This window comes from Monomorium pharaonis, chromosome 8, assembly GCF_013373865.1.
Source record: "Monomorium pharaonis isolate MP-MQ-018 chromosome 8, ASM1337386v2, whole genome shotgun sequence".
NCBI classification, from domain to species: domain Eukaryota; kingdom Metazoa; phylum Arthropoda; class Insecta; order Hymenoptera; family Formicidae; genus Monomorium; species Monomorium pharaonis.
Genome location: NC_050474.1, coordinates 3,617,561 through 3,643,769, shown reverse-complemented (window position 1 = coordinate 3,643,769; position 26,209 = coordinate 3,617,561). Strand labels below are relative to the sequence as shown.

Genomic DNA, 26,209 nt, shown 5'->3' with positions numbered 1-26,209 from the left:
GTGCACCGCGTCGTGATGAATGACGATTACGGTCGATTTATATTATAATTAAGCAACGTGATATAAAAAGTGTCGATCGGATCTCCCGGATTATTTAGCGATATATATTTTCCAGCGGCAAACATGTTTCCAGCGGCGTTTCTCCGCCGGCTTTCCTACGCGTCGATAATTTGGTATGTGGCTTTGCTGCGTCGGTGATCAAATTAAAGATAAGGTTGCTCAGCTAGTCCGCAAGTTAGCAACGCGCGCGGTTGCAAAGCCGTCGAGCAGGTTCCACACGATGCAGACCTCGATCTAATCCCGGGTCTGGAGATTCCTCGCGTCGGCTTCCCCGCCGTTTCCGTTCGTCGAACGGCTGTTTGATTTTCGAGAAACCGACGCCGACGCCGCGCCGCCCCGTCCGTCACAGGGTTGTCGCGGGATCCTCGGCTTGTACATCCGATCCGCGGCTGGATGGATTTCCAAATATTGGAAGAGGCACGCGAAGACAAAAAGTCGCGTTCCCCTCTTACGAGGATGATGGTGAGATTGGTCACGCGGTCCCACGGCTAACACGAGAAACGCATTAGCACGCGTCCTACGATATACTTCTTATTGTTGCGCGATGGTATCCCCGGCCGGCCGGTGCGTTTGCATGTCCCCCGTTGATCGTTTGTCTTGTCGACGAGGAGTACGGCGTCGCCCAGCCACCGCATCGGTGGTGAACGCTAGGGTCGGTCGCGATGGTACTCGATTAGGTACGTCGAGAATTCGTGGTGGCACGCCAGGCCGGACATCGAGAGGGATCGTCGTCGTCGTCGTCGTCTTCTCGGGAAACGAATTATTATCCCGATCCCTTCCCCAGATCCTGAAATAGTTCGAACGGCTAACCGTTCGCTTAATTATCCATTAATGGCGCCGACCAGGTGCGTCGAGGTAAGGAGACCGGCATCCCTTCACCTTTTCCCCCCCTCTTTCTACCCCACCACTCTCGCCCTCTCTAGCTCTCTTCTTTGTTTTCTTATTTGTACCTTCTTATTTGTACCTTCCTCGTTCTCCTCCCCTTAAAACTCTGGCTACGTAATTATAGTCGACCTCGTTACACGCGCGACTACGTACGCCCCTAGTACAATTATTATATGCGAGAAGAGGAAGAGAGAGAGAGAGAGAGAGAGAGGGGGGGGGGGGGGAAAGAGAGAGAAAGAAAGGACGAAAACGGAAACGAAAAACGCAACTGCCGGTATCGAGACGCGACCGAGGAATACGAGCAACCGCGCACAGGTGGTTTCTTATGCCCGTACGAGCAACGATTATCCAATTAACCGTTCTCTACGAGGGAAATTGATAAGGTCGGTCTAGACGTCCGCGCGATCGACAAGAGAGAGAGAGAGAGAGGCTGGTCGCATGTTCGATTTTATATCGAACGAACGCGCTCCCTCGTCCGCACCACGATCTTCATTGGCCGCGCTCGAGAATGCTCGAGAGTCGGCACGTAAGATCCATCCAGGCCTGCCCTTAAGCGTCGTCTAATATCAAGACAGAACTCCGATATAGGACTTTTTGTCGTACGCCCATAAATATTCCCTGGCATCCGCTAATAGACGCTACCCGCAGCGCTGCGAGGAATTGCTAATAGATCGTTCATAATTCGCTATCTATACCGCCGCCTGGCTAAGCTCGACGCTCAATGCTGAAGCGCAATGAAAATTAATTGTTTCTCTTTCCCCCGTGCAATCGTCAGGCAAGATCACCACGCGCGAGCCGCTCGACCGTGAAACCAAAGGCGTCCACGAGCTGGTCTTGGAGGCGCGGGATCAAGGAATACCGTCGAGGGCTGCCCGAGTGCCACTCAGGGTCACGGTGCTGGACGTCAACGACAACTCGCCCGAGATCGTCGATCCTCAGGGGGACGTGGTCAGCGTCAGGGAGGAGCAACCGCCGGGTACCGAGGTCGCCAGGGTGCGGGCACTGGACACGGATAACGGCGAAAACGCCTCGGTGACGTACAGCATCTCGAAAGGTAAGGGGTTGTACCGGCACGGCTTGGTGTCGCCTTAATTTAATCTCGCGGATGTATCTCAATCTCGCGGCGATCGGTCATTTTATTTTCTCGATTACTTCGTCGTTCGTCGCTTAGTGTGCGACCAATCGGTTTACGCGCCGCTCGTCTAATTAAGGAAACCGCCTTAGATATGATTATCCCGGTAAAAATATATATAAATTATAATCAGTCTTTTGAGCGTGTGTGTGTATGTGTATGTGTTTATGAGTACGCGGTCAATAATTGCTTGGCTTCGTTACGAGAGCGTCCGGGCTGAGAGTCAAGAATAATAGAGAAATAGCGAGAGGGCACTTACCCGCCGGAGATTAGACGGCGGACTTGCTTTTTTCCCCCCATTTTTTTTTTACCGGTCGCTCTCGACTCCCGCGGTAGAGCGTCTTTTCGAGGCTTTAATAACCCAGCGGCAATTACAGAAACAATTATGCACGGTCTTAAAAGCAGTCGCGGGCGTTTTTGCTGGGCGCGTTATTCGCCTAGCGAAATGTGCCTCGCCGGCTGTGAGAAATCGTTACACCGTGCCGCTGCGATCCCGCTGGTCCACTCGGGCGGCGGTTGCGATCAGAATCGGATTTTCACGATCCGCGCGTACGGCAGACGGCGAGAAAAGAATCTCTTGATCGCGAGATTAAATCTTAAACATCGCATCGCGGGATATACACTGTAATACTGTCGGGGAGCGCAACGATGTACAACTCGCCCTCTCCCCCCCTCCCGTCCGTGTCAGCCGATTTCATCCCGCGCTCTCTATCGCGGCGCCTATTTCGCGTACACGGTTCTCGTCAGGTTCAACGGCACAGATATCGGACAGGACTAGTATATCGCGTGCCCTCTCCCGCGTTCGTAACAACAAGAATAATCGCGCCGTAGCGAGGTAATTTTGTCCGTCCGTCTCTCGGAGAATATCTCTGTTCGGACAACCTGACTTGGTTTTATTCCTCGCTGCAGACCGAGACTCGGACGGCTACAACGTCTTCACCATCGACCCGATCAGCGGCATGATCAGGACCAAGGCCGTGCTCGATCACGAGGAGCGCAACGTGTACCGGGTGTCCGTAAGGGCGACCGACGCCGGTCATCCGCCGCGACATAGCGAGCGCGTGTTACGGGTCGAGGTCCTGGCTCTCGCGGACAACCGGCCGACCTTCACCAGCAGCAGCCTTACCTTTAACGTGAGTATACTATTGACCTCGCCACCCGGTAGGATTCATTTTCCCCGGCAAGATTTGTTTCTAGCCGCGCCGGACGGATCCCCATAGCTCCCTCTTGCAATTATTCATTAGAACATTTATGATCGCGCTAACGTTCCTCAGACGGCATCTCTCGCCGCCGTTGTTACGTGCAACGTCCCTCGCGGATGGCCTCGCGCAATTTATGTCGCGTTAGAAATTCTGTAGAAAATGCTACGGGAGATTGAAATTTTATTGCAATCTTATGGTCTTCGTTGTTATTATAATCGTTGAATTAAACATTTAATTGTCATTTAATTCGTAGAGAGATATACGTCTTAATAACTTAATATTTATCTCTCTTATATTAATTAACACATGCACAAAAAGAATTATTTCAAAATCTTTCCTAACTTAATTATTAAACGACACTTCCTTAGTCTTGATTGACGCATAAATTAACTTTTTCAAGAAAGAGATATTTTTTTATAATACGAAAAGAATAAAATAGACTGAATTTAATGGTGTATGCTCGACACATTCAGGTGCGCGAGGATGCAAGTATCGGGTACGTGGTGGGATCAGTGTCGGGAGCGAGTCCTGCGGGTCGCGTAGCCTTCACCTTGGACTCGCTGAAACCGATGAGCGAGTTTCCGGCTTTCGATGTCGATCGCAGCTCGGGCCAGGTGGTGGTCGCCCACTCGCTCGATCGCGAGAACGTAAGCGAATTTCACATGGAAATCCGTGCGTTGGACACGACCTCGCTCGGGAATCCTCAGAGCATCGCCGTTTCCGTGAAGATCATCATAAATGACGCCAACGATAATCCGCCGAGCTGGCCACAAGATCCAATAATTGTGCGCGTGTCCGAGAAAGCAACGATCGGCTCGATCATTTACAATCTCACGGCCAGCGATCGGGACAGTGGCTTGAACGGCGAACTTAGATACGGTCTCGTAGCCGAGTTTCCACCGGAGAATTGCTTCTTCGTGGATTCTTTGACTGGCGCTTTGATGCTGACCAAGCAGTTGGATAGGGAGGAGAGGGCGGAATATATTCTGATTCTCAAGGCATCGGACCGGGCACCATCTGGGGAGCAATTAGCTTCCACGGTTACCGCAAGAATCATCGTTCTTGATCAAAATGACAACAATCCTGTCTTCGTCGCGCCAGATATCACCAAGATAAACGTCACATCAAATCTTTTGCCTGGTAAGTGCAGTCATAGCGTGCAGGTCGGCTGACTGTATCACACAGATTTATACGAAATTAATATGATTAATATACGATTAATTAAATTCTTATTTTCTTAATTTTACCAGGTGCTAGTCTAATAAGAGTCGTTGCCATGGATAAGGATGCTGGCGACAACGGTCGGATATCTTACGTGATAACCTCGGGCAATGAGGAGTCGCGGTTCACCGTAGGCTACGAGTCGGGCATCGTAAGCCTTGTGAAGCCCATCACGAAGCCCGCAAACCTCGAGATTACAGCCAACGATCACGGTTTACCACCCCGCAAGGCCGTGCTGAAGTTAAGTCTGAATCCAGTCGCGGCGGAGGCGAGCGGACCTCCTCGATTACTGTTGCCTAATCCAATCGCTAAGATTTCCGAGAACCTACACGTCGGATCGCACGTGATCAATGTTGCAGGATCAGCAGTTATGGATCAAGGTAAGGCCAAAGATCTCCTTGCACAACCGCAACAATTTCGTCAAGTTTTTCCATCATTTATTGCGCCAACTATTTGCTGAAATGTCTAAAAATATAGCTATAAATCTGAAAATAACTTTCTTGAACATCAGCATTAAGATAATTATGTAAGATGGTCACATGATAAGCAACGTTGCAAAAAGTTTTTGATCAGCTTGAGTATTCCGCATAATTATTTCAATGGTTCAACAAAATTATTTTTATCTGTGTCTAGTAAAATTTTTAGTTACTTTAAAACTGTCTTCTTTTCGTGTGAATGTAAAGTTTAATAATGTTATCGCAAGATTAAGCAGCCCATTATTATCTCGAGCAAAACGACGTAAACGCGTGCTCACAGCATATAATATCGTGAGAAACAAAACGAGCAACACAGTCGAAATTTTATCGATCCCCAAGGCGTCGTAACAAGGATGTTGCGGGAGGACCAAAGAGGAAAGCAGGGTACTCTTAGGTATTCCTTATTGTTTCGGCGATGCGTAAAATCTCGGCCGGTGCAAAAGGAGCTGTCAATTTAACGGCGCACAGAGCGGCCGCGATTGAAATTACAGTTTGCCGTCACTCGTACTTCTCTCGGGCGTCTCACTCGCATTCTGACGATCGTGATATCGCCTTTCTCTCTCTTTGAACGAATCTTCGTGCGTCGGAGCCTAGCAGCACACAACCACCTACACAATACGCGTGCACACGGTGCCGCATAATCGCGACCGCGCTCGCCGCAGCTAATAGGAAAGCCCTGCTACGAAAATACCTGGAATAATTGCCTCGAATCCGGCCGGTACCGAGCATTACAGTAAATTCAGCGAAATGACCCGCGCGGCTCAGACTCCCCCGGGGTCGTCGGTAACGCCGTTCTGCCCAGAGTACCCCGCTGCGGCCGCGGGAACCCCTTTCGCTTATGCATCGTCTCTTTGCGCGCACGCCTTAAAAAGCAAATCGTGGTCTGCGAAGCTAAGAAAATTCCGAGATTTGTTTTCGTCCCGCGGAATACACCGTCGTTGTTGTCGAGAAACGTATCTCCTCAATTCTCCTCTCCCTCCCCGGGAAACGCGATAACGAGTCCGCGCGCATTATTTACAGCAAAAGTCGGCGTATCTTTCTTAGGATGCGTGGAATTAGCGGTCTAACGATGCCACTAATTATCGTCGCGACCAGACAAGTCCGCAGCGTACGTTAGCGATCCCGCGAGGCGGAGTCCGAACGTTCAGAAAAAAAAAAGAGATGTCGTCTATCGACGACGCTGTTTCCAGAAGTCCGATCCGCCCCGGTGTTATTGTACATCGTGCATTTCGTGCTAATGAGAGTTTTCATTACGCGAGGAAATCGATAATGAGCAAAATGTCAATTATGGCGCGAGCATTTGACAAACGCTATGCTTCCTAGATGCGCTTACGCGCGCATTGGTCGCCACAATGTTCGTGAACCAGCCCCGCTACGAAGCGGTGTCTAGTGTGTTTCTCTAGTCGCTTATCTATCATGACACCGGACGAGCGCATTAGCGGGTCTCATGCGAATGCGCTAAAGGTGCCGGTCGATCCTGAGGGACCGCGATGGCTCGGTAATACATAGGGGAAGGTTGTTGCGAAATGCGGGAGCGAGCATGGAACGCAGGAAGAGACGGGGATTAGAGAGAGAGAAAGAATGAGAGAACGAGGCGAAAACAATGGCCGCGTATATCATCGTGCCGCCGGTCTGCCGCGGTACGCATAGGCAAATCGCCGACCTCCATGCCAACGTGCGGTTTGCGTGTCGTATGCACACGCACGCACGCACGCAACATGTCGCTACTTGCTGGAAGCACGACGAAGAATGGCCACGCGCGCACGCACGTTGAACCGCGTCGCTTTGTTCCCAGTCCGCTAAAAATTCGACGAGCATGGGCTAAGTGCGCTGGAATTCGAGAAACGGAAGCATTAGTCACCGAACTGGAAAATCGCATCGAACCGAAATTACCGGATTCGCGAGAATAAGATAATAGTTTTTTTTTTCTGTCATTCTAGAGTCAATAAATTGATAGAAAATGTATATAAAATGTATTCTTTGCGAAACATCTTTTTTTTAAACTTAATAAAATGCAAAGATATTTATGTACATAAAAATATGTACAGAACAAATAATAATAACTTGCGAATATATAGTTTATAAATAAGTGAATTATAAATGAAAGATTTGTATATATATCAAAGTATAAGGCGCTGTTTTTTAATTAATAAAGCATTGAATTTTAATTAATAACACGTTGAACCTCTTATCGCGCTTCGCATAGGTAACGTCACCTTCAGCATCCCGAGCAACGTGGCTTCGAACAAGTTTACCATAGCGCCCAATGGTCAAGTCACTCTTCGGGCTCCCCTGGATCGCGAGGAAGTCGCACGTTACTCGGTTTCCATCATGGCGAGATCCAACAAGCTTCTCGACATCACGACTCTGGACGTGATCGTGATGGACGAGAACGACAACAGTCCGGAATTTCGGCCGGGTTCCTGCTATTCTCTCGCCGTGCCGGAAAATCAGGAAATCACAACTGCGATCCATACCATAGCCGCGACCGATCTCGACGAGGGGAAGAACGGCGAGATCTCCTACAGTATCGTAGGTAAGTTGATCCCGCCAGGTGCAGCGTATGGGAAATCGTGTAAATAACAAATTCGATGCTTAATCTTCGTGCCTTTTATTCCAGGCGGCAACATCGGCTCCAAATTCATATTGGATCCGATCACCGGCGTGCTATCGATGACAAATCTGGATCGTGAAACCGTGCCCAAGTACGTCCTGACGATTTCGGCCAAGGACAAGGGAAGACCGAGTCGAGAAGTGCGCTGCAACCTCACCGTAATCGTCCTGGACGTCAATGACAACGCTCCGATTTTCCTGCATAATCAGTACACCGGACCCAATCCACAAAACGGTTTCTCATATGGACCGAACTATCCATCAGTGAATTACAATCCCACGAAATACGTAACGACTGTCTCTGAGGATGTCCCACCGGACTCGAGCGTGATATCTGTGAAGGCGACCGATCCGGACCAAGGTGTAAATGGGAAGATCACGTATGCCATCGCCCAAGAGACTAGCTGGCTCTTCAGGGTCGACAACCTGACCGGCGTCATTACTACAACTGGGTGAGTGCACACGTCTCATCGTTTGCTTCTTTTTTTTACGTATGGCTGCCCTTCTTTCTTTTACCCTCTGTCATTGTCGTCGTTTCCTTCCCTTCTAATCTTTTTCCGTTTCCTTTTTTCTCTCTCTTGGATCTCTTCAGCCTGTCTTCCTTTCTCTCTCTTTCTCTTTCTTTCTCTCTCCCTTTAGATCGCATACGAGTCTTACTTCGCGATCTCGGCTACCAACCAACTAATTTCATCCTGGCGTTAATTACCGCGACCTTTATTACACATCCGATTAGGATCACCCAGAGGGATATTACGCCGGTAGTATAACGTCGTAAAACGGGAAGTGAAGACGCCCGCACACACGTAACACATACACATGCATATAGACATTCGTGTACACAGAGCAGCCAGTCGACTCGCAGTGAAAGAAGCTCGACGCTCGAAGGCAATGGGAGAGGACGAAGCGGCGCGGGGAGACGCGGTCTAGGAACGTCGTAAAATTATAAAGTCAGTCGATGCGCTTCACGAACGACGCACTATGGCCGATTAAACGATTCCGTATGCATAACCCGTCGGTACAACCCGAGATACTACTCTTCCTACCTCTCTCCCCTGCGTCTCTCTCTCTCTTTTATCTATCTATCTCTCGCTTGGCCCTTTGCCGCGCTCTGTCCGTCCCTTTCGATCCGGTGAGTGTCTCTTATGATTACACGCGTAATAAACCGATATCTCGAGACGTCGTTAAGACGAAGACTTTCCGTGGCTTCCGTCCATCCTGCCAAACAGCAAGGTTGTGGTTCGTTAATTAATGGACGACTTCGCTGCGGGCTCCCGCGAACCTTGATCCCCAGAGGAGCGGCGCTAACCGGCGATCGTTAACCGCTCGATACGGTCTTGGTGTACGAGCGCGGTGGAAAACCCTCAAACGCTAATTGCGCGCGCGAACTTCGCGGAATCGAATTCAATACCGAGTCTTTATACAAAGCATTAACTTTTATGGGTGGACGGTTATACGGCCGCGCGAGAGAGCTTCGCGGCGAGTGATTAGAGTCGGCTACCCCCGTATCGGCCCCCGTGTCCGGCGGCCTCCCTTCGAACACGACACGACCGAGTGATTTCGATAAATCACTTCCACGCCGGGGATATATCATTTTCTCGTTGTAAATTATTATGCGAAGTCGCCGTAAACCCGTATGACTGACACGCCCAATGTCTGTCCGTCTCGGTGACTCACGATTCGTGCTTTAATCCCCGTGGCAATTATAGTTCCTTCCCCTCTTTACCCTGCCCGGTGCCAATCTTGGTTTACGATTTCGCTTAACCGCATCCGTTTACACGGCTCCTTTCATTACTTCCGCTTCCTCCTTTTGCCGTTTCTACATCTATCGGCGATACAAGTGGGTATATCACATCGCAGGAATACGTGAACGCATGAAAGGCTATGTAGGAAAATGGTCGAAGAAACGGTTAACAGGGTAGAGATAGCAAGAGAGAGAAAGAGAGAGAGAGAGAGAGAGAGAGAGAGAGAGAGAGAGAGAGAGAGAGAGAGAGAATAGTCGGTAGCCATGGGAAGAAACCCAGGAGGGCGCATACTTTTGCACCGCGACAGCCGTGTGTCATTTCAGCGAGACACCATGTGGCATTTCAATGCATTATTTCAGCCAGCAAAATGCCCGCTGATATGCAAAACCAGATCTCAGTTCGAGAGCTGCTCTTTCGCCGCGTCTCTCCCTCACTTTTATCGTCCCTCTCTCTCTCTCTCTCTCTCTCTCTCTTCACCCTTTCTCGCCGCGGCCGCTGTCCGGCCATCTCGTTTCGTCGTCTCCACCTCCTCCTTCTCCTCTTCTCTTCTCTTTCCTCCAGCTTCTGTTTTTGGTATCTTCTTCCCTCGATCGGTAGCCGCGGACCCAACTCTTCGTGTCGCCTTGTTGCTGTTGCAGCGATGGTCTCGTTCCTCTTACCTTTGAAAACCGCATCGTCGCTCTGCGGTACCTCTCTGCACGACAAGAAGGTGTACAGAACACTTTTCCTCTTTTTTTTTTCTTATTCCCTGGAGACCACCCAGTAGAGACAATACGCGGATCAAACGGAAACTAATTTTCGTCTAAATGATTAGATAAATGGTGCAAATTGATAACAAGAATGTCGATACGATATTGATGACACTGAATTTTCGTAGCAGGTACGAATTACTTTTGCGAAATTAGTTGTCAAGGCGACGTATTTGTTCAGATTACTCCTGTATAAAAATTTCCGTTCGTTCTGCTATCACTATTTAGATTCACATATATCTATTTTTATATCTAGTTCGTTCATTTATTTATCAATTTTAAGCTATAACGAAAATTCTTGCATTTCTTGAAAAAAAATCACCTTTGGCTAAAACATTCCTTACAGAGCTGTCGTTCTGTTCGATTGCAAAACTATTGAAAAAACTACACACTTCGAATTGCAGTCGGCTGATACTGGGGCGAAAGATAACTGGAGTATTCGAGTTAGCTTCGCGCAATCGTAAATAAGCGTATCGAATTCGTGCACTACTGACGTCCGATCATTATCCCACGCTTATTAAGAATTGTTGCGAACGTTGCGTAGTATCGCAAAGGCACGCTGGAAGGCACGCTAAACAACTTCTCTTGCTTGCTCGACTTGCATTTGCGTAACTTCATAAGAGTATTGTTTCAAGATACAGTGTTGTGAAACTAAATCGGAATTCTCTCCAATGACATCTCTAATAATTTCTGATTAGCGCAGAAATCAACTATCCATCTAAATATTTCATTTAAATAATTAACAAGCTTTTATTATGAAGAATAAGAAATTGCAATACTAAATTTAATATATTTTAATGAAACATTAAATTAGGATTCATAATCAGAACGCGCTTGTAATATAATATAAAGATGTTAACGAATTCTTGAATTATTTCATCGTTCTTATATACATAAAATTTATTATACTTAAAATAAGGATATAGAATAACTTAATAACGCGTTCTGAATATGAATGTAAGAATTCGAAAAAAGAAAAACTCTAATTGAAAACTGTAGTTACCTTTCTTTATTAAATTAATGTATTTATTTCTCAATCTCATGATCATGATTATAAGCCAACTATCCTATAACTAATGTCCGTTTCTTCCTGTTTGATACAGCCCACTGGACCGTGAACGCCAAAGCAGCTACGTCTTCCTCGTGGTTGCCACGGACGGCGGCAGGTACGACGCGAAAAGTACATCGATCCCTGTCGAGATCAACATCAGTGACGTGAATGATAACGCTCCAATATTCGAGGAATATCCCTTTCGAACGCGCGTACCGATTGGCACGCAGCCGGGTCAAAACATTCTCCGGGTGTCAGCTGAGGACGCCGATAACGGCGCGAATGGTGAGATCGTCTATTCATTGATAAACCAGCAGGAGAAACCGAAATTTCGGATACACCCCAGCACCGGCGAAGTAACGGCAAGCCTATCGTTGTCGCAAGATAACGGCAGAACGTATCATCTGGAGGTGTTGGCCCAAGACAAGGGTGACCCGCCAAAGAGCACAAAGGGTTTAATCGAACTTCAGGTCGGCGACCTCGCCGATCTGACGCCCAGCCTGAAATTTCAGAATGATACGTACAATGTCGTCGTCCAGGAAAATTCGCCGGCCGGCACAGAGATTGTTAAAATCACCGCGGTGCGTACCGATGGCAGAAGACAGCGAGTCACCTACGCGATCGCCTCGGGAAACGATTATCACACCTTTGCGATCGATGAAGACACTGGTCTGTTACGCGTCAATGATCCTACCAGGCTAGATGCAGAACTGTGGAATGACATGACGATAAAACCCGGTAATGAGCTGCCGGACGACGCGGCGCGCACCAATTTGTGGGGTAGATCTTTGGAAGGCCAGCAACCGAAGGAGGAGCCCAGAAAAAGCTCGAGGCACATTCTCAATGTGGTGGCGAGGACGGCGAGCCAGGAAGTTCTGGAAGCGTACGTCAAAGTTATTATCAGGATACTTGATGTCAACGACAATCCACCAATCTTCACGCAAATGCAGTACTCGGCTACGGTACTCGAAGGCAATGCCAAAGGAGATTTTGTCATGAAGGTGAAGTGTTTAACGATGTTTAAATTTTGATGTATTATATGGTATGCTTTTGCATAACGAAATTGCGCATTAAAGTACGAAGTATACGTAATATATAACATATAAAAATATATATCAAGGAATTATTTTTACAAAATATTTAAAAAAAATTCAATGTACAATTAGAATCATTCAAAAGCATAAATGTTTATTTTTGCTTGTTACACATGTTAAAATCTAGATATAAAAATAGATATATGTGAATCTAAATATAAAAAATATATATTCGTTAGACACACGACATTCATATTCGTCAATATTTGTTGCCGCAGCTGTCAGCAAGTGATGCAGATCAAGGGCTGAATAGCAGAATCTTATATCATATCGTGGACGGCAACCCAGATAATGCCTTTACCATAAGCCCACCGTACAGCGGAGTCGTACGAACTAACATAGTTCTAGATCGTGAGATCCGTGAGAAGTATAGATTAACTATTATCGCGACTGACCAAGGAAATCCGCAATTAACTGGTACAGCAGCATTGAGCGTGCGGGTGATCGATGTCAATGACAATCAGCCTACCTTCCCAGAGCATAGTATCATTTCCGTTTCTGAAGGTAAGTCATAAGAACTTCTCTACTATTTGGAATTCTCAAGTTTTAAAATAATAGAACATGATGTGCAATTACTTTGCTTATCGATTATTATGAAAATATCTATAATTAATATATAATTGTCAAATAAATAGAATAGTGTTGCACAGTATACATTAAGCTTTAGTATTTAAAACTATTCTGGTGTTTGCCGTGCCCTCGGTTTGCCCGTTAAGTATCCGATCTTTACATTTCTCGAACTGTGGCATCATTTCCTCGAGACTTTTGTCACCATCTACAATCATCACCGGCGCCGGTACAGGAAACAGAGTCTGATTGTAAAGCCAGTCCTCGTGAATCTCATGAATTTGTCGCAGATACTCTAATGGCACAGAGTCTTCTTCCTTACGCGCACGTGCTTGCATTCTATGAAACACAACTTCAGGCGTTGTCCTCAGATATACTAAAACCGCAGTATAATATATATATAGTTTAATGAAAGGAAAGTTTTGTTCAAGTCTTTTACACTTGATCGGGTAGAGGATATACCTATTAAATCTGTTCTTATATTGGTGTTTTCCAAGCACCAATCGTACCATTTTTCTAAAACTTTTGTTTCTACATCCTTTATCATGTGTGTACGTTTCATGTTTTCTAGGAAACATCTAGCACTGAATATGGATCTCTCCATAACTTTGTAGGGTGACGCTGTACTCACAGTATGCAACTGTAACCTAGTCAACTGAACATACGATTGAAATAGGAAGGCATAATTTATTGGGTCCTTGTAGAAGAGATCCTGAAAATATTGCCAGTGTTGATCTTCGTCTCGATATTTGTAGATTCATATTAGAATATATTCAGACTATTGTACTAGTCTGTTTAAATCTGTATAGTTACTTTGCTGTAAATATCTTTTACTATAATGTTTCAATGTCGCAATGAAACATCTCGATACATCGCCTTTAAAATAATCGACCAAAATAACTTACCAACAAGTTGACTCCAGCCACATTTCGCCACAAGTCCACTGGCTCCTGCAGGATTGTGGCATTGTTGAAGCTCTGGAAGTGGTTCAGGAATGTCGTTTTGCCACTTCCAATGTTGCCCTCTATGCAGATCGTAAATGGGTTGCTGTAAAGTTTCCTCGAGAGCATTTCCATGATGTGGACACAGCTGCTCCTCACTGAAACAAGACACACGTCATTTCTAATGCGGACTAATTACGCAAGACGACTGTTCTCAATTTTATATTGCCATAAAGCGACATCGACGAAAGCAACGGCCGACAAGTAGTTTCTTTCTTCAAGGAACCGTCAATCAGATAATCCCCGTGCTAAATCCGCCTTCGTTATACCGGCCGTCGTCGTCGTCGTGGCTTATTGCGTTTTACGAGACACAAAGTATCCGAATATCATAAATGGTACCTATGACAATTATCTCGGTGATGACTAAGCTCGCTTTTACTGTTTTATTCTATCGATTTATACAAGCAACACGCGGGTAATTCCTTGAGGTTATATCGACGAGGCACCTTTATGTCGCTTCTTGTATCCTGTGTTATATTCTTCATGTGACACTAAAACCCATCGAGGAACGCGCGTCGTAGCCACACGGATTACTCGATGGCGAACTGCTGGTACTATAACGCGCGACAAACGTCGGCCGAGAGGCATGTTTCCCGCCGAAAGTACTCGTCGCCATGTTGGTACGTCACAAGATGGGGGAACTTGCTCGCCATCTGTTCAGGCGCGTCACGCGTCGGCGCCGATCAGCGCTGAGCGCTGCGCGGTGAAACTTATGCCGATGAAATAAGTACAGATGTTTTTCTATTTTATGTTATATTTACCTTCCCAGACTTTGTATTTAGATTTTGTATAAGTAAAATATTATTTATACAAAGTTATTTTATTATTAAAAACTATCACAAACCTCTGTTTAGAAAATAAATTCTTTTTTATAATAATTTTTAATATTTACTATTGTGTCAAATTAATTTTTAGCTTAAATACAGCTTAGCTGAACAAAAGTAGTAACGATGAAATATTAATTTATTATTATTCAAACGTTTCTCTCGTATTCTAGTGAAAATTTTTTCAGAATGTCTACATAATTTTTATAAATTTTGTTTCGAAAAAATTTGAAAGATTTTTTCAGATTTTATATATGAATTATAAAATTCCTTAGATGTTAAGAAAAAAATGTACATCTTCCTTCTCTTTTAGCATAATAATAAATTACAAAATTAATATTGTATTTTATGTATGTACACTAATAATGCGAATGTCAGTTACGCAACGCAATTTTTTTTTATTTAGTTATCAATGATAAAGTTACAGTATAAAGTTGTCATTCTACTAATCAAAGTTTCCTCTGGCTATCAGATTTCATTGCATTACGATTGACAAGCATTTCTTAAGGCACTCGATATCGAGTGTCAGATAGTTTCAATTCGCCAGGCAAAATAACTCCGTAATCGCGAATTGTTGTTATTTCCGCTTTGCGGGACAACGCGAAATTGCCCGTCACCCCGTAGAGCTCTGTTTGCGATCAAAGGCGGTCACGTTGCGTTACAACGACGTGGAGAATTGGAAAAGGAAGAGGGGCTTGTTAAGAATAACCGCGCAGGTGTCGACGACAGTAGCGTTGCGGTGTCTACGATGATTCTGTCGGCAAATAGAAGCTCAGGTTTCACCCGCAATGACGATAGCTCGAGTTTCGTCCTGTGGTTGTTGCCTGGCGAAACGTCTATCGCCGCCTTGAAATTCAATGAGTTTTATGATGGGTTCGCTCCTCTCAAGGTCGCCCACGTGCGACGAGAGGAAGAGGCGGCATAGCGAAAACTGCATGTCGACTGCTCGGGAAGAAAAAGAAAATTGGTTAATAATTGAAGTATTTATTGCACTACCGTATTGTGGTGTTAATGCCATTTCTTATCAGATTAGCAGAAAAGCGAACGGAAATCGAATGAAAAGGAAGTAAAATTATTATTATAATCAAGACATGCTAAGACATTCTAATTGCATATCAAAATTACATATTTAAAATGATTTTCAAAATAAATTAAGCATTTAAGAAACGCGCCAATTCTATTTCGAAGTTAGATCGTATAGTTTGTGAAAAGAATGCGGTATCTAGAATAAGGGGAGTCGACGGGCATATAGCGGGAGAGGGGATCAGAAGAGCGGAGTCCAACCGCGCCGAGAGGGCGGGAACGCATTCTACTCTCCACGTATAAAGTTAAGTGGCAAAGGATTTATGCTGGCATTAAAGTCCAACTGTTCGGAACAATCTGCATAACTTAGACGAGGCTGCTGAGGTGCGCATTCGGTGGCTCAGCTCCTCTCTCTCTCTCTCTCTCTCTCTCTCTCTCTCTCTCTCTCTCTCTCTCTCTCTCTCTCTCTCTCTCTCTCTTTCCCTGTCTTTCTACTTCTCTCTTCAGCTCGTGGACTTCGTTGCAAACATGGGTCCTCTTCCTCCTCGGCCCTTTCTCGCCACCATATTGTTCCCCATTGACAGATACGATTCAATGGAACGACTACGGGACCGTGGTGACCGCGAGGTTTGACGTACAAGCGCCAACCTCGCGCGCTACCACTTCTCAAGGCGCAGAAAAAGAAGGTCTCGTCCCGTTGAGCCCCTTTCGATCGCCATCAGACGGGCAGCTAGTCAGCGAAGATGACGCGACGAAAGGAAGGACGTGGTGATCGAGTAAGTCCAGCCGCGTCGTCGGACAAACGAAGGCTGCGCCGCAGTTTCGATGATACCCTCGAACGGGGCCGTCTTCTTCTCGCGAGGCTGCCCGTTTCTTCCTGCCAGGTGGAATTCCCAATAGCGAGCAGGTGGCGAGTCACGCACGTTCTAGCAATCGTTCCACGACGGCGGGAGAGACATAATAGGAGATTCCTTCGGCCTTTTATTGCGCTCGCGTTTTTTGTCTTCGTCCCTTTCTTCGCTTTCTGCTGCCGATGCTGATGCTGCGCGTTGCTATTTCTTCTTGTTCAACAAGTTCGCTTGCGCCAGTGGCGTAATGCGAGGTTACTATCTAATTTGTATCGCCGTAAAACTCTTTGGTGTCCCAGAGTAAACGAGATTATCGTCGCGTTAACGCCGGGAAAGATTTATTTAACACGTTGTACCTTGGTCCCGCAGAAGACCCGCGATTGTTTTGCGATCACAGTTGCCACATCGGTTGCAGTGTCACTCTTCGCCTATAGAGATCCGATTAAAAGATCGATCCCCCTCGACACGCATCGACGCTTTCAATATCCTGTCGATCGTCGAGGCGAAATATTCTCTTGCCTTCGCCCTCCGATACACTTTGCCGTGCTCGCAAAGCGAATTTTTTAGAAATATGAATTAATCGATGACGCAACTCGGCACAGAGTGACTTTAACAGAAAGAAGCTCGCGTTCTCGATACGCGGATCGAGACTCCCCCCGCGACCTTTTTTTCGCACGATTTCGCAGCGATGTCGATCTAATGCTCAATCTGCGCGAGTTTCGCACGGTCGGGTTTTAACGCCCGCTCGAAAGCCCTACGGTAAACTGTTTGTAATTACCCCGGTAGAATAAAAGGATGTAATTATCATCGAAAGCGGGAGGAGCCGCGGCCCGCCGATGTCGGACGGGGCCTTGCCTCTCCGCTCCCGTAGGGCCCGACCTGCGTGCGGCCGTACGCGCGCTCGTGGGAGGATTTAATCGACAGCGTCGATCGCGAACCGGCTCCGAAAGTGCCGCTGACACGAGAAACGGAGACAATGGTAGACCACCGACGAGCGTATTCTCCATACAAGGAGCACTAACGTGCGCCGCCGCGCGTTCGTCTGCAGATCCGATTCGTGAAACGCGAGGCATAAGTCCCTCGCGTGATTGAAGCTATTCCAAGTTATGCAAGATTTCGTGACGCATAAAATTATATCGTTGCACCTACGACTGTCGCCTCTACTTCCGGCACGTTCGGGATAGCGAGGAGATTTCCACAGGCGGTTAACAGAGTTATGTCGCGTCCGTGTTCGCCCGTAGACGAACGGCGCGGGGTCGCTCTGAAAACCGATTTACACGACTTTAACGATCCCTCGTGAAATTTACGAGCGGTCGCAGCCGCGTGCCAGCTAAGCTCTCTCCTCTTGTGCCTCCTCGTTCGTACGAATGCATTCGTACAGAATAATTCTTTTACTGCCGCAGGTGTTGCTACGCCCGACGTATATCACCCCGGCCCGGTCGTGGAATCAAAAGCCCCGGTCCCTGATGATGTACCTCCTAACCATCGCATACCGTACATCGGCCTTTACTTGCCGAGCCGGAGGATTCTCGTTTGAGAATCGTCGAAAGTTGCGGAACAAGTCCGTCTTTGTACGCGTAAATCATCTCATAGATATTCTAACAAGAATATACTACTTTCTTGTTCTTCTCACGTCGGGACATGAATGTTTTTATTCTGGGGGTGGGTCCAATAAGGAGATACGAATTGCCGTTACGAGAAGGTTATTCAATTGCGACTGTACGCATTAACGATGTCTTAGAAGAAGACGTAAATTTGCATTTGAGAATAAATTGCGATCGGAGTCGCATTCGCGGGATGACGATAAACGTGTTATCTTGCGCGTATTACGCGGGGCGTATTGTGCTCGCAAATTCATTCCCGCGTTACGGTTTTTCAATTTCTTCGCGTAACGTCCGGACGGGGCGGTATAGTATATATATGTAATTCACTTCACGATGGCTGCGAGACGGCCCGATCGCCCCCTCGCGCGCACGAGAGGCTCATCCGTTTCTTCGGACGGATTCGTTTCGACCGTTTCTTCTTAGCGACCGGCCCCAAGATAAAACGATTCGATAGTATGGATCCAATGCATTTTAAGCGTCGACCCCCTTGATGTGTCTTTAACTTCGCGGAAGAAAACACGCGTGCGCGCGCGCCCATGAGATCACGCATCGTATATATATGTATCGCGCACGATCGTTTCACGGTGACAAAGTGGCTGCGCGATGAGGGGACAAAAGAACGAAATCAAAAGCACCTTTATGCATAAGGATGTACAATCCCGTCAGTAGCGACGACCGCGTGCGGTTCACAATGCGCAGCGATAAGGCTCTTCATTCCGCTCGAGATCTCCAGATCAGTCTTCTTCATTTTCGCCAAGCGCATTTCGCCTAATTCCACTGCTATCAGATGCCGGAATAGTACTTGCAATTATTCGATTTATTTGCTAGTTATAAGGTCTTTGTAGAAGAGTCTTGTTGCATTAATTGTAAATCAGATACTCAATTCGTCTTGTTGATGACAATCAAACCATTTCTTTCACTGTGACAATAAATAAGGTTTATGCACTTATTTTTGCATTATTTATATGATAATCATTTTCGTCGAAAATCTAAAGTAAAGAGACGCTATCTTTAATTTCAGGTACTGCCGTGGGAGCCGTGCTGACGACTATCACGGCGAACGACGTCGACAGTTCGCCGGGGTTGACGTATCGATTCGGCAACGTGACGAGTCCGGGGCCCTTCAGCATCGACTGGTACGGCGGCAAGGTTGTCCTCCGGAAGCGTCTGGACGCCGAGACGCGTTCCGAGTACACTCTTCAGGTGATCGCCAGCGACGGGATCCACGAGGCGACAACCGATCTCACCGTACGTGTGACCGACGTCAACGACAACGCGCCGCGATTCGAGCAGGCTGTCTACGTGGCTGTCCTTTCGGGTACGTATCGACACGCGATGCCCTCTTTTCTCTGCGCGGACAAACGTGAGCGAGGTAAGCGACGAGGCAGGTAGCAGATCGTCGAATCCACGATCGAGACTCTGACGATGATCGGACGCGATCGTCGCGTCGGTTATCGTGTGGCGTACACGCTCCGGCGAGCATAATTCTTTGATTTATTGAGGAACGATCGCCGTCGAGAGATTGCGCCGGTTGTTTTACGAAGCGGTAGCGTGGGATGAAATCGCGGGACGAGCCCTCGGCCACGTCGTCGGCAAGGTATGAGAGATATCCCTCTTGTTACCGCGTCCTCGAAGCGCATCGTGATTCTCCTGCTGTTTGCCGATTAAAGAACTAAAGTCTCGTTGACGAATCGGTTGAAGAGACCGCGGGAGTTTCGATAGTTTCTCATTTAAAGCGTAGATAATTTATTTGATGTTATATTCGTTCTTGTACTTATTGTCGTATTGTTCTTGTACCTAACACGTGCGGAAAGTCCATGTCGAAATTAGGGATTTAACAGTCAGGATTCATTACCGTTCGTACCGTCAAAGTTGTCATTGGTCGCGCGAGTTCTGTCACCTCGCTAGACGATGCATTTCGGTCTCGTCGAAAAAAGAAATCGAAGCAGCAGTGGCACAAAGAGACGAAGGTTAGAGGAGGGAGAGGGAGGCAACGGGAAGATACAGGCGGGTCTCTCGGCGCGAAATAAACGCGCGTTTAAAAACTGGTTTTTAGTAGACACGCGTTGTCCTGTTGCCCGTGTTCCAAACTCGAATTGACACTGCGCCAAGATAAAGCGTGCAAGGAAGAGGCGCGGGAGTGAAAGAGAGAAGCTGGGTAGAAGAAAGACCGATGAAAAGTTAGCTGCTCGAATATGGGAGAGAAAAAGATGTAATGAAAGAGAAAAGGAAAAGAGAAAAGGAGATACATATAGAAGAAGAGAAGGAAAGAGAATGCGAGATCGGTAGGACAGAAGCAGGAGGGCGAAAGGGAAGCAAGGAATGGCGAGGACGCGAGACGGAGGAGAGCCGAGGTGGATTGCGAACTCCTCGCACATAAATAAACGCGAGGACACCGTTTGCGAGGCATCCGAAAAGCCGCCTTCACTGCAACCGCCGGCCCGGGATCGCCGGCTCTCTTCGAGAGGAGACTCTCGAAACTTTATTAAAAATACATAGGCCCGCGCCTAATGGCGCATTTGGGTAGGCGGCAGGGAGGTAAGGGCGATCGAGGGACTGGAAGGGTGAATTGGCAGGCGGTAGATGTGTGGAAAGGGCTCGGAACGGAGGAGCACTCCCACGGTGATGAACGCGAATTTGCATCCTCCTCTCCTTTTCAACTTTATCCCGCGCATCTTCGTCCCGCATGTTCACGAAAAACTATTCGTGCTCACAGGAAGGATCCCCGCGAAAAACATTTCTAGACTCGATCGAATGAAGGTTTCGGCGAAAGTTATTGAAACGCCTGGTCCGTTAATGGAGCCATTATAGATCCTACTGAAAAAAATCACGTCACAAAATTACATAAAATTACGTATGATTTTTAAAAACAATTTGAAACATTTTGTTATGTGTTTGGTCGCCCTTAATTACGTGATTTGTTACGTAATTTTGTTATGTAATTTCGTGACGTGATTATTTTCAGTTGGGGATGTTTGTAAAAATGATAACATTAAGATAGATTGAAAATTGGCTTCGCTGACCTCTGTCATGTTTTCTTAAAATCATGCGAATTTTAATTAAATACTTAGGAGCTATTAGCTAAGAGATAAAACCTGCCTGTCTGTGTAAAATGTAATTTAATGCTTTCAAAGTATCTGTCCCGCGGCGAAGTTAATGAAGAGACGAGACCAGTGATACGAAAAAATTAGTAGAACTGTATTATGTCGAGGGAGACTGAAAGAGATCGAAGTATCATCGGGCAACAAGTAAGATTAAGAATAAAGAGAGATGGAAGAGCACTTTAGCGCTGCTGGAAATATATGAATTTATCTCATTGTCAGTGAGAAGATGTCGTGATGTGAGCGTGTGCATGCATCGCGGTCATACGCGTTTCGCAGTAATTATACAGTTTCTCTCTCTCTCTCTCTCTCTCTCTCTCTCTCTCTCTCTCTCTCTCTCTCTCTCTCTTTCTCTTTTCTTTTTACCAAGCCATACTTTTTCTTTTTTGAGAAGATGCCCTTACCTCTCCCGGCTACGATCCCTGAAGGGAACCACATCCTCAGAGTTTATTCCGAACCCTCTTTCACGCACGCTATGCATTCGGTCTATATCTTCCCCTGCCTCTTGCACTTTAGGCCGCGGCTTGGCACATTAATGCCGAGTTATCCGGCGATTTGAAACGCATCGAAATGATTTTTGTATGCGCAACGCGCCATCGAGAGCCGGACCCATGACACCGCGTAGCGCGATTTATATATAACTGGTTATTATTTTATACTTCCGTCCGGGCCTGATGTCAAGAAGGCTTATCCTCCTCGCTCGCCGTCCGAAAAAAAGCGTTCGTAATGTCGGTCTCGGCCGGTGGATGGTCGAGGACGCATCCGCAACAAGAAGACACGGAGAGTATTTGAGCTCGGGCTCCGCTGATCTCTCGATCTTTCTGCCGCATCCCTGTCGAGTGGTTCCTCGTACAATGTACGACTCGATAATCGATCTTGCGGAGAGTGCTTCTCGAGTCCCTGCCCTTCACTAATGAATGCCGTCTCGTGTGACGTTATATGAGCCCTTTTTATAATTTTGCATCTATAAATACCTTTCTCTTTACTCGCGCCAAGAATATAAAAAAAAACCACGAGTGGTATGCGAATTTATGTTAATGTAATTACACGCTGCGTAACGTACCGATTATTTTTTTCATTTCAGATGGGCAAGGCAAGCAGGAAATTCTGATGGTAAATGCCACGGACGACGACCTTTCGGAGGAGAACAGCCGAGTGCGATATTATCTGCTGCGTCCCGTGAAGGGATTTTCGGTAGATCCCGTGACCGGCGTTCTGACTGTTAATCACACAGCGATACTCAGGCCGATACCGAGGGAAATGGACCTGGTGATCGTCGCGGAAGACCATGGCGAGCCCGCGGCATCGTCGGTGTGCACGGTTGTCGTGCGACTTAGCAGCTTAGAGAACGCGCTACCCGGGCGGGAACACAAAATCGCGGTGAAGGAAAATTTGCCGAAGGGTACGATGCTGATGAAACTTTCCGACGTGGATTTGCTAGACGGTGCCATCGTTGCGAGCGACGATACAAGCGGAACATTTGAGATATTTGCAGATCAATTGATTCTCTCAAAGATGCTTGATCGTGAAACAAGAGACAAGTAAGTACAGTTTGGGTAAAAATTCAATATTATAATTTATTACATAAAGTCTTGGTTTAATCATTATTTCTTAGCATTCTGGTTCTCTTTTATTTTCTTTATTTTACAAATCGTATGTATTTGATTTTCTAGGTACATGCTGCAATTGAGTAGCAAGATCGAAAACACATCGACAGGCTCGCTGGTGGGAGACGAACCGATAAGAGTAACAATTGTTGTGGAAGATGTCAATGATAATTATCCGCATTTCCTGGAAGAGCTTTATGAAGTATCGATCAAGGAAGACACCCCGCGCGGAACGACCATTGCCGTCCTGCACGCCAAGGATGACGATTTAATCAACAGCACGGCAGCCACGTTGGTGTACGACATCACCTCAGGAAACGACGGCGGTCTCTTCCGTGTCGAAAAGAGGACCGGCGCGATTCTAGTAAACTCCACACTCGATTGCGATTTAGAGCCCGAGGTCTACAATCTCGTGGTGATGGTCTGTGACAGCGATTCGACTCTGCCTCTATGCGCTCTCGCCAGGCTTAGCATTAATCTAGAAGATGTAAATGACAATTCGCCAAAATTCCCGGTTTCCGAGTATCTCGAGTTTGTTGGTGAAAACGAGCCGATTGGTACGACCGTCTTCTCTGCACGTGCCTCGGACCTCGATCGCGGCGTCTTCGGATCATTGAACTACTCTATTGTTTCCGCTGCCGCCAGCGGATACTCCGACATCGACGACAGTTGGAAGCTGTTCGCGGTTGACGAGTCAGGTACCATCATCACTCGCGCCGTGTTCGATTACGAGCAACGGAATCGATATGTCTTCACATTGCGCGCCACGGACGCAGGCGGCCGTACTGCAGCGGTACGCGTCAGGGTAGAAATTGATTCGAGGGACGAATTCTTTCCACAGTTTACCGAGAGAATGTATCGATTCGGAATAAGGCGCAATGCTCAAATGATGGCTGGTACAGTAATTGGTCATGTGACGGCAACCGATCGCGATAAAGGGCCTGATGGCCGTGTCGTGTACCAGTTAACGTCCCAGCATCCGTATTTCAAATTGAATCGCACGACCGGTGCGTTAATTGTGAAGCAAAAATTATTGCACGTCGACATAGACGAATCGTCCAGATTGGTAGTTAGTGCAAGTTCTGGTAGGCAAGGCTCTCTGTCTAATATGACGGTAGTAGAAATTACGTTGATGGATGATAACGAGCTGAACGGAGCTAGAGGAGCTACCGCTCTGGCAACGCCGACAGATATTGGTTCGAACATGGCCGTAGCCACTTCGGGTGGTTTGGCCGATTGGGTCCTAGGTCTACTGATCGCTCTTCTTCTTCTTATTCTCGCGTTTGGTGCCATCTTTCTTTATCTTCACATTCGTAATCGCCGTCACAAGAAGCCCGGCACGAAACCAGGTTTGAATGGCGAAAGCAACGCTACTGCATCAAACAGCTATGTGGATCCCAGCGCGTTTGATACGATTCCAATTAGAAGCGTGACCGGAGTCGGAGTGAATGGAAACGGCAATTCCGCAAGTAGCGGAGGAGCAGGCAGCGGTGCATCTTGTCAATTTGCTCCTCCTAAATATGACGAAATACCTCCTTATGGAACATCCAGTCAATCCGGACAGCAGCAAGCTACCTCTGAGCTTTCCGGAAGCGATCAATCGGGTTCTTCAGGCAGAGGCTCCGCCGAAGACGATGGAGACGACGAGGAAATCAGAATGATCAATGAGGGCCAGCAAACTGGTGATTCCGCGAGCGATCTCTCAGTTCACAATACTCAGGAATACTTAGCTAGATTGGGCATCGTGGATCCTCCAGCCGGTACACCTAGAAGGCCTCCTGAAGCTCTGCCTCTGGACAGTTTGCATCTATTTGAGGATGAGGCGAGCACAGAAGCGGATATCGCGACTTTGATCTACGGTAAGATCGGGGAATCTGGACGACCTACTTCTGGTCTGGAGGTACCAGGTGGACCGTCGATGAATGGCTCCTTAAGTTCCATTGTGCATAGCGAAGAAGAACTCACCGGCTCGTACAATTGGGATTATCTATTGGACTGGGGACCTCAGTATCAACCGCTGGCTCACGTATTCAGCGAAATTGCTAGGCTAAAGGACGATGCCGCCAGCGTTCAAAGCGGAAACTCCGGCAGTAGCGGTAAGACCAAATCTATACATAAAGCGCCACCGCCGCCGTTGCTTACGTCCGTCGCTCCAAGGTCGTTAGCAGCGCCGGCGCTAGCGAGAGGCATTTTACCACGGTCGCCGATCAGTCACGATGCCTCCACCTTCCCTTCCGCCGCACTGAGCCCGAGTTTCTCACCCTCGTTATCACCTCTGGCTACAAGAAGTCCCAGCATCAGCCCCCTCGTGCCTCCCGCCACCCAGAGATCCAGTCAAAGTGCCACCCGAGGGATTCCTGTCGCCGACGCCGAACTGAGGATTTGAGGATATGATTTTAATCCGGCGTACTTTGCATACAAAGTGTTAGCGTTAATCTATTGATGACTCGCCGGGAACGCGATCATAGGACAATACGGTGCCTCATATAATGCGAATAATATTCTTGTTAATATGCGTTGTTAAATGCGACTGATTAATAGGTATGTGTATATTGCTCTCTCAGACTGTGCGAATAAGGATCCGCGGGTATGATATTAACGAATGATTTTAATTTAGTAATTTCAATTTGATCGGTCAGAAAAAGAAATTGACTCTCGAATTGTTTCCCTCTGTCACACGCAAACGCTACCTTCCCGTAATTATTAGTTAATTAACGGAATATGAACTTTACAGATAGTTTCGATTTATCGCGAGAAGCGGAAAGTGGCGATTGCGCCTTGACAATTCCGTATCTACTATGCAATACAGACGCATTCTTCGCTCCGATCAATAGCTATCTGAAAACATACGTACTTTCTGAATGGGATGTTGTAAATATCCGTCGATTGCGACGACGTTTAGTCATTAAGTAGCATTGTAAATAATAATTCATAAGAATAACGATGTTGTCATAATCAAAAAGATAGACTGTCCTTACATAAACCGGAAACTGGATGATCGCGCCGTGTTCATCGAGCTCTCTATGTGTGAATGTGTATAATAATATAATTTTATATTGAATTGATCGATATTACGACGAACACGACGATATCATCTGAATTGAAAATGAAATCGTGCTACCACGAGCGAACTGATCACACACTGGATTTCGTGGCAGCGCATCTCTAAATAAATATATAACTTCGTTGATTAATTGTTATTTTGTCCTGCTGTCCCTCGAGCGCGATCTCGATGTAACGAAGGATGGATTCTCAGCCCGATACATTTATACATACGCACTGAATATATAAATAAATATATGTCATATTTTGTAAAAATTGTTTTCTGTACAAAGACTCTGTCAAGCTGAGGGCCTAACTGAAACGTAGGCCTTAAATAAATGAATTTTTTAGGAGATTGTTTTTTTTA

General features: G+C 46.8%; 2 protein-coding genes across 2 annotated transcripts in view; one reads left to right on the top strand and one right to left on the bottom strand.

Moving 5' to 3' along the window:
• The window catches only part of LOC105836051 (protein dachsous), a 315,828-nt gene extending 289,633 nt beyond the window's left edge, over positions 1 to 26,195 (top strand). Inside the window, exons 9-19 of the mRNA XM_036291030.1 lie at positions 1,721 to 1,999; positions 2,987 to 3,210; positions 3,753 to 4,419; positions 4,530 to 4,880; positions 7,183 to 7,512; positions 7,597 to 8,041; positions 11,184 to 12,132; positions 12,444 to 12,729; positions 19,114 to 19,410; positions 22,278 to 22,734; positions 22,867 to 26,195. Of these exons, the coding sequence (XP_036146923.1) occupies positions 1,721 to 1,999; positions 2,987 to 3,210; positions 3,753 to 4,419; positions 4,530 to 4,880; positions 7,183 to 7,512; positions 7,597 to 8,041; positions 11,184 to 12,132; positions 12,444 to 12,729; positions 19,114 to 19,410; positions 22,278 to 22,734; positions 22,867 to 25,186 (6,605 nt within the window). The 3' untranslated portion in view covers positions 25,187 to 26,195. The remainder of the gene's footprint in view (positions 1 to 1,720; positions 2,000 to 2,986; positions 3,211 to 3,752; positions 4,420 to 4,529; positions 4,881 to 7,182; positions 7,513 to 7,596; positions 8,042 to 11,183; positions 12,133 to 12,443; positions 12,730 to 19,113; positions 19,411 to 22,277; positions 22,735 to 22,866) is intronic.
• LOC105836053 (deoxynucleoside kinase) lies at positions 12,793 to 14,409 on the bottom strand. The gene is given in 5 exon segments (XM_012679817.2): positions 12,793 to 13,168; positions 13,255 to 13,504; positions 13,698 to 13,891; positions 14,240 to 14,364; positions 14,366 to 14,409. Coding segments are annotated over 5 exon segments (900 nt in total). The 3' UTR covers positions 12,793 to 12,881.
• Positions 26,196 to 26,209: the final 14 nt, after the last annotated feature.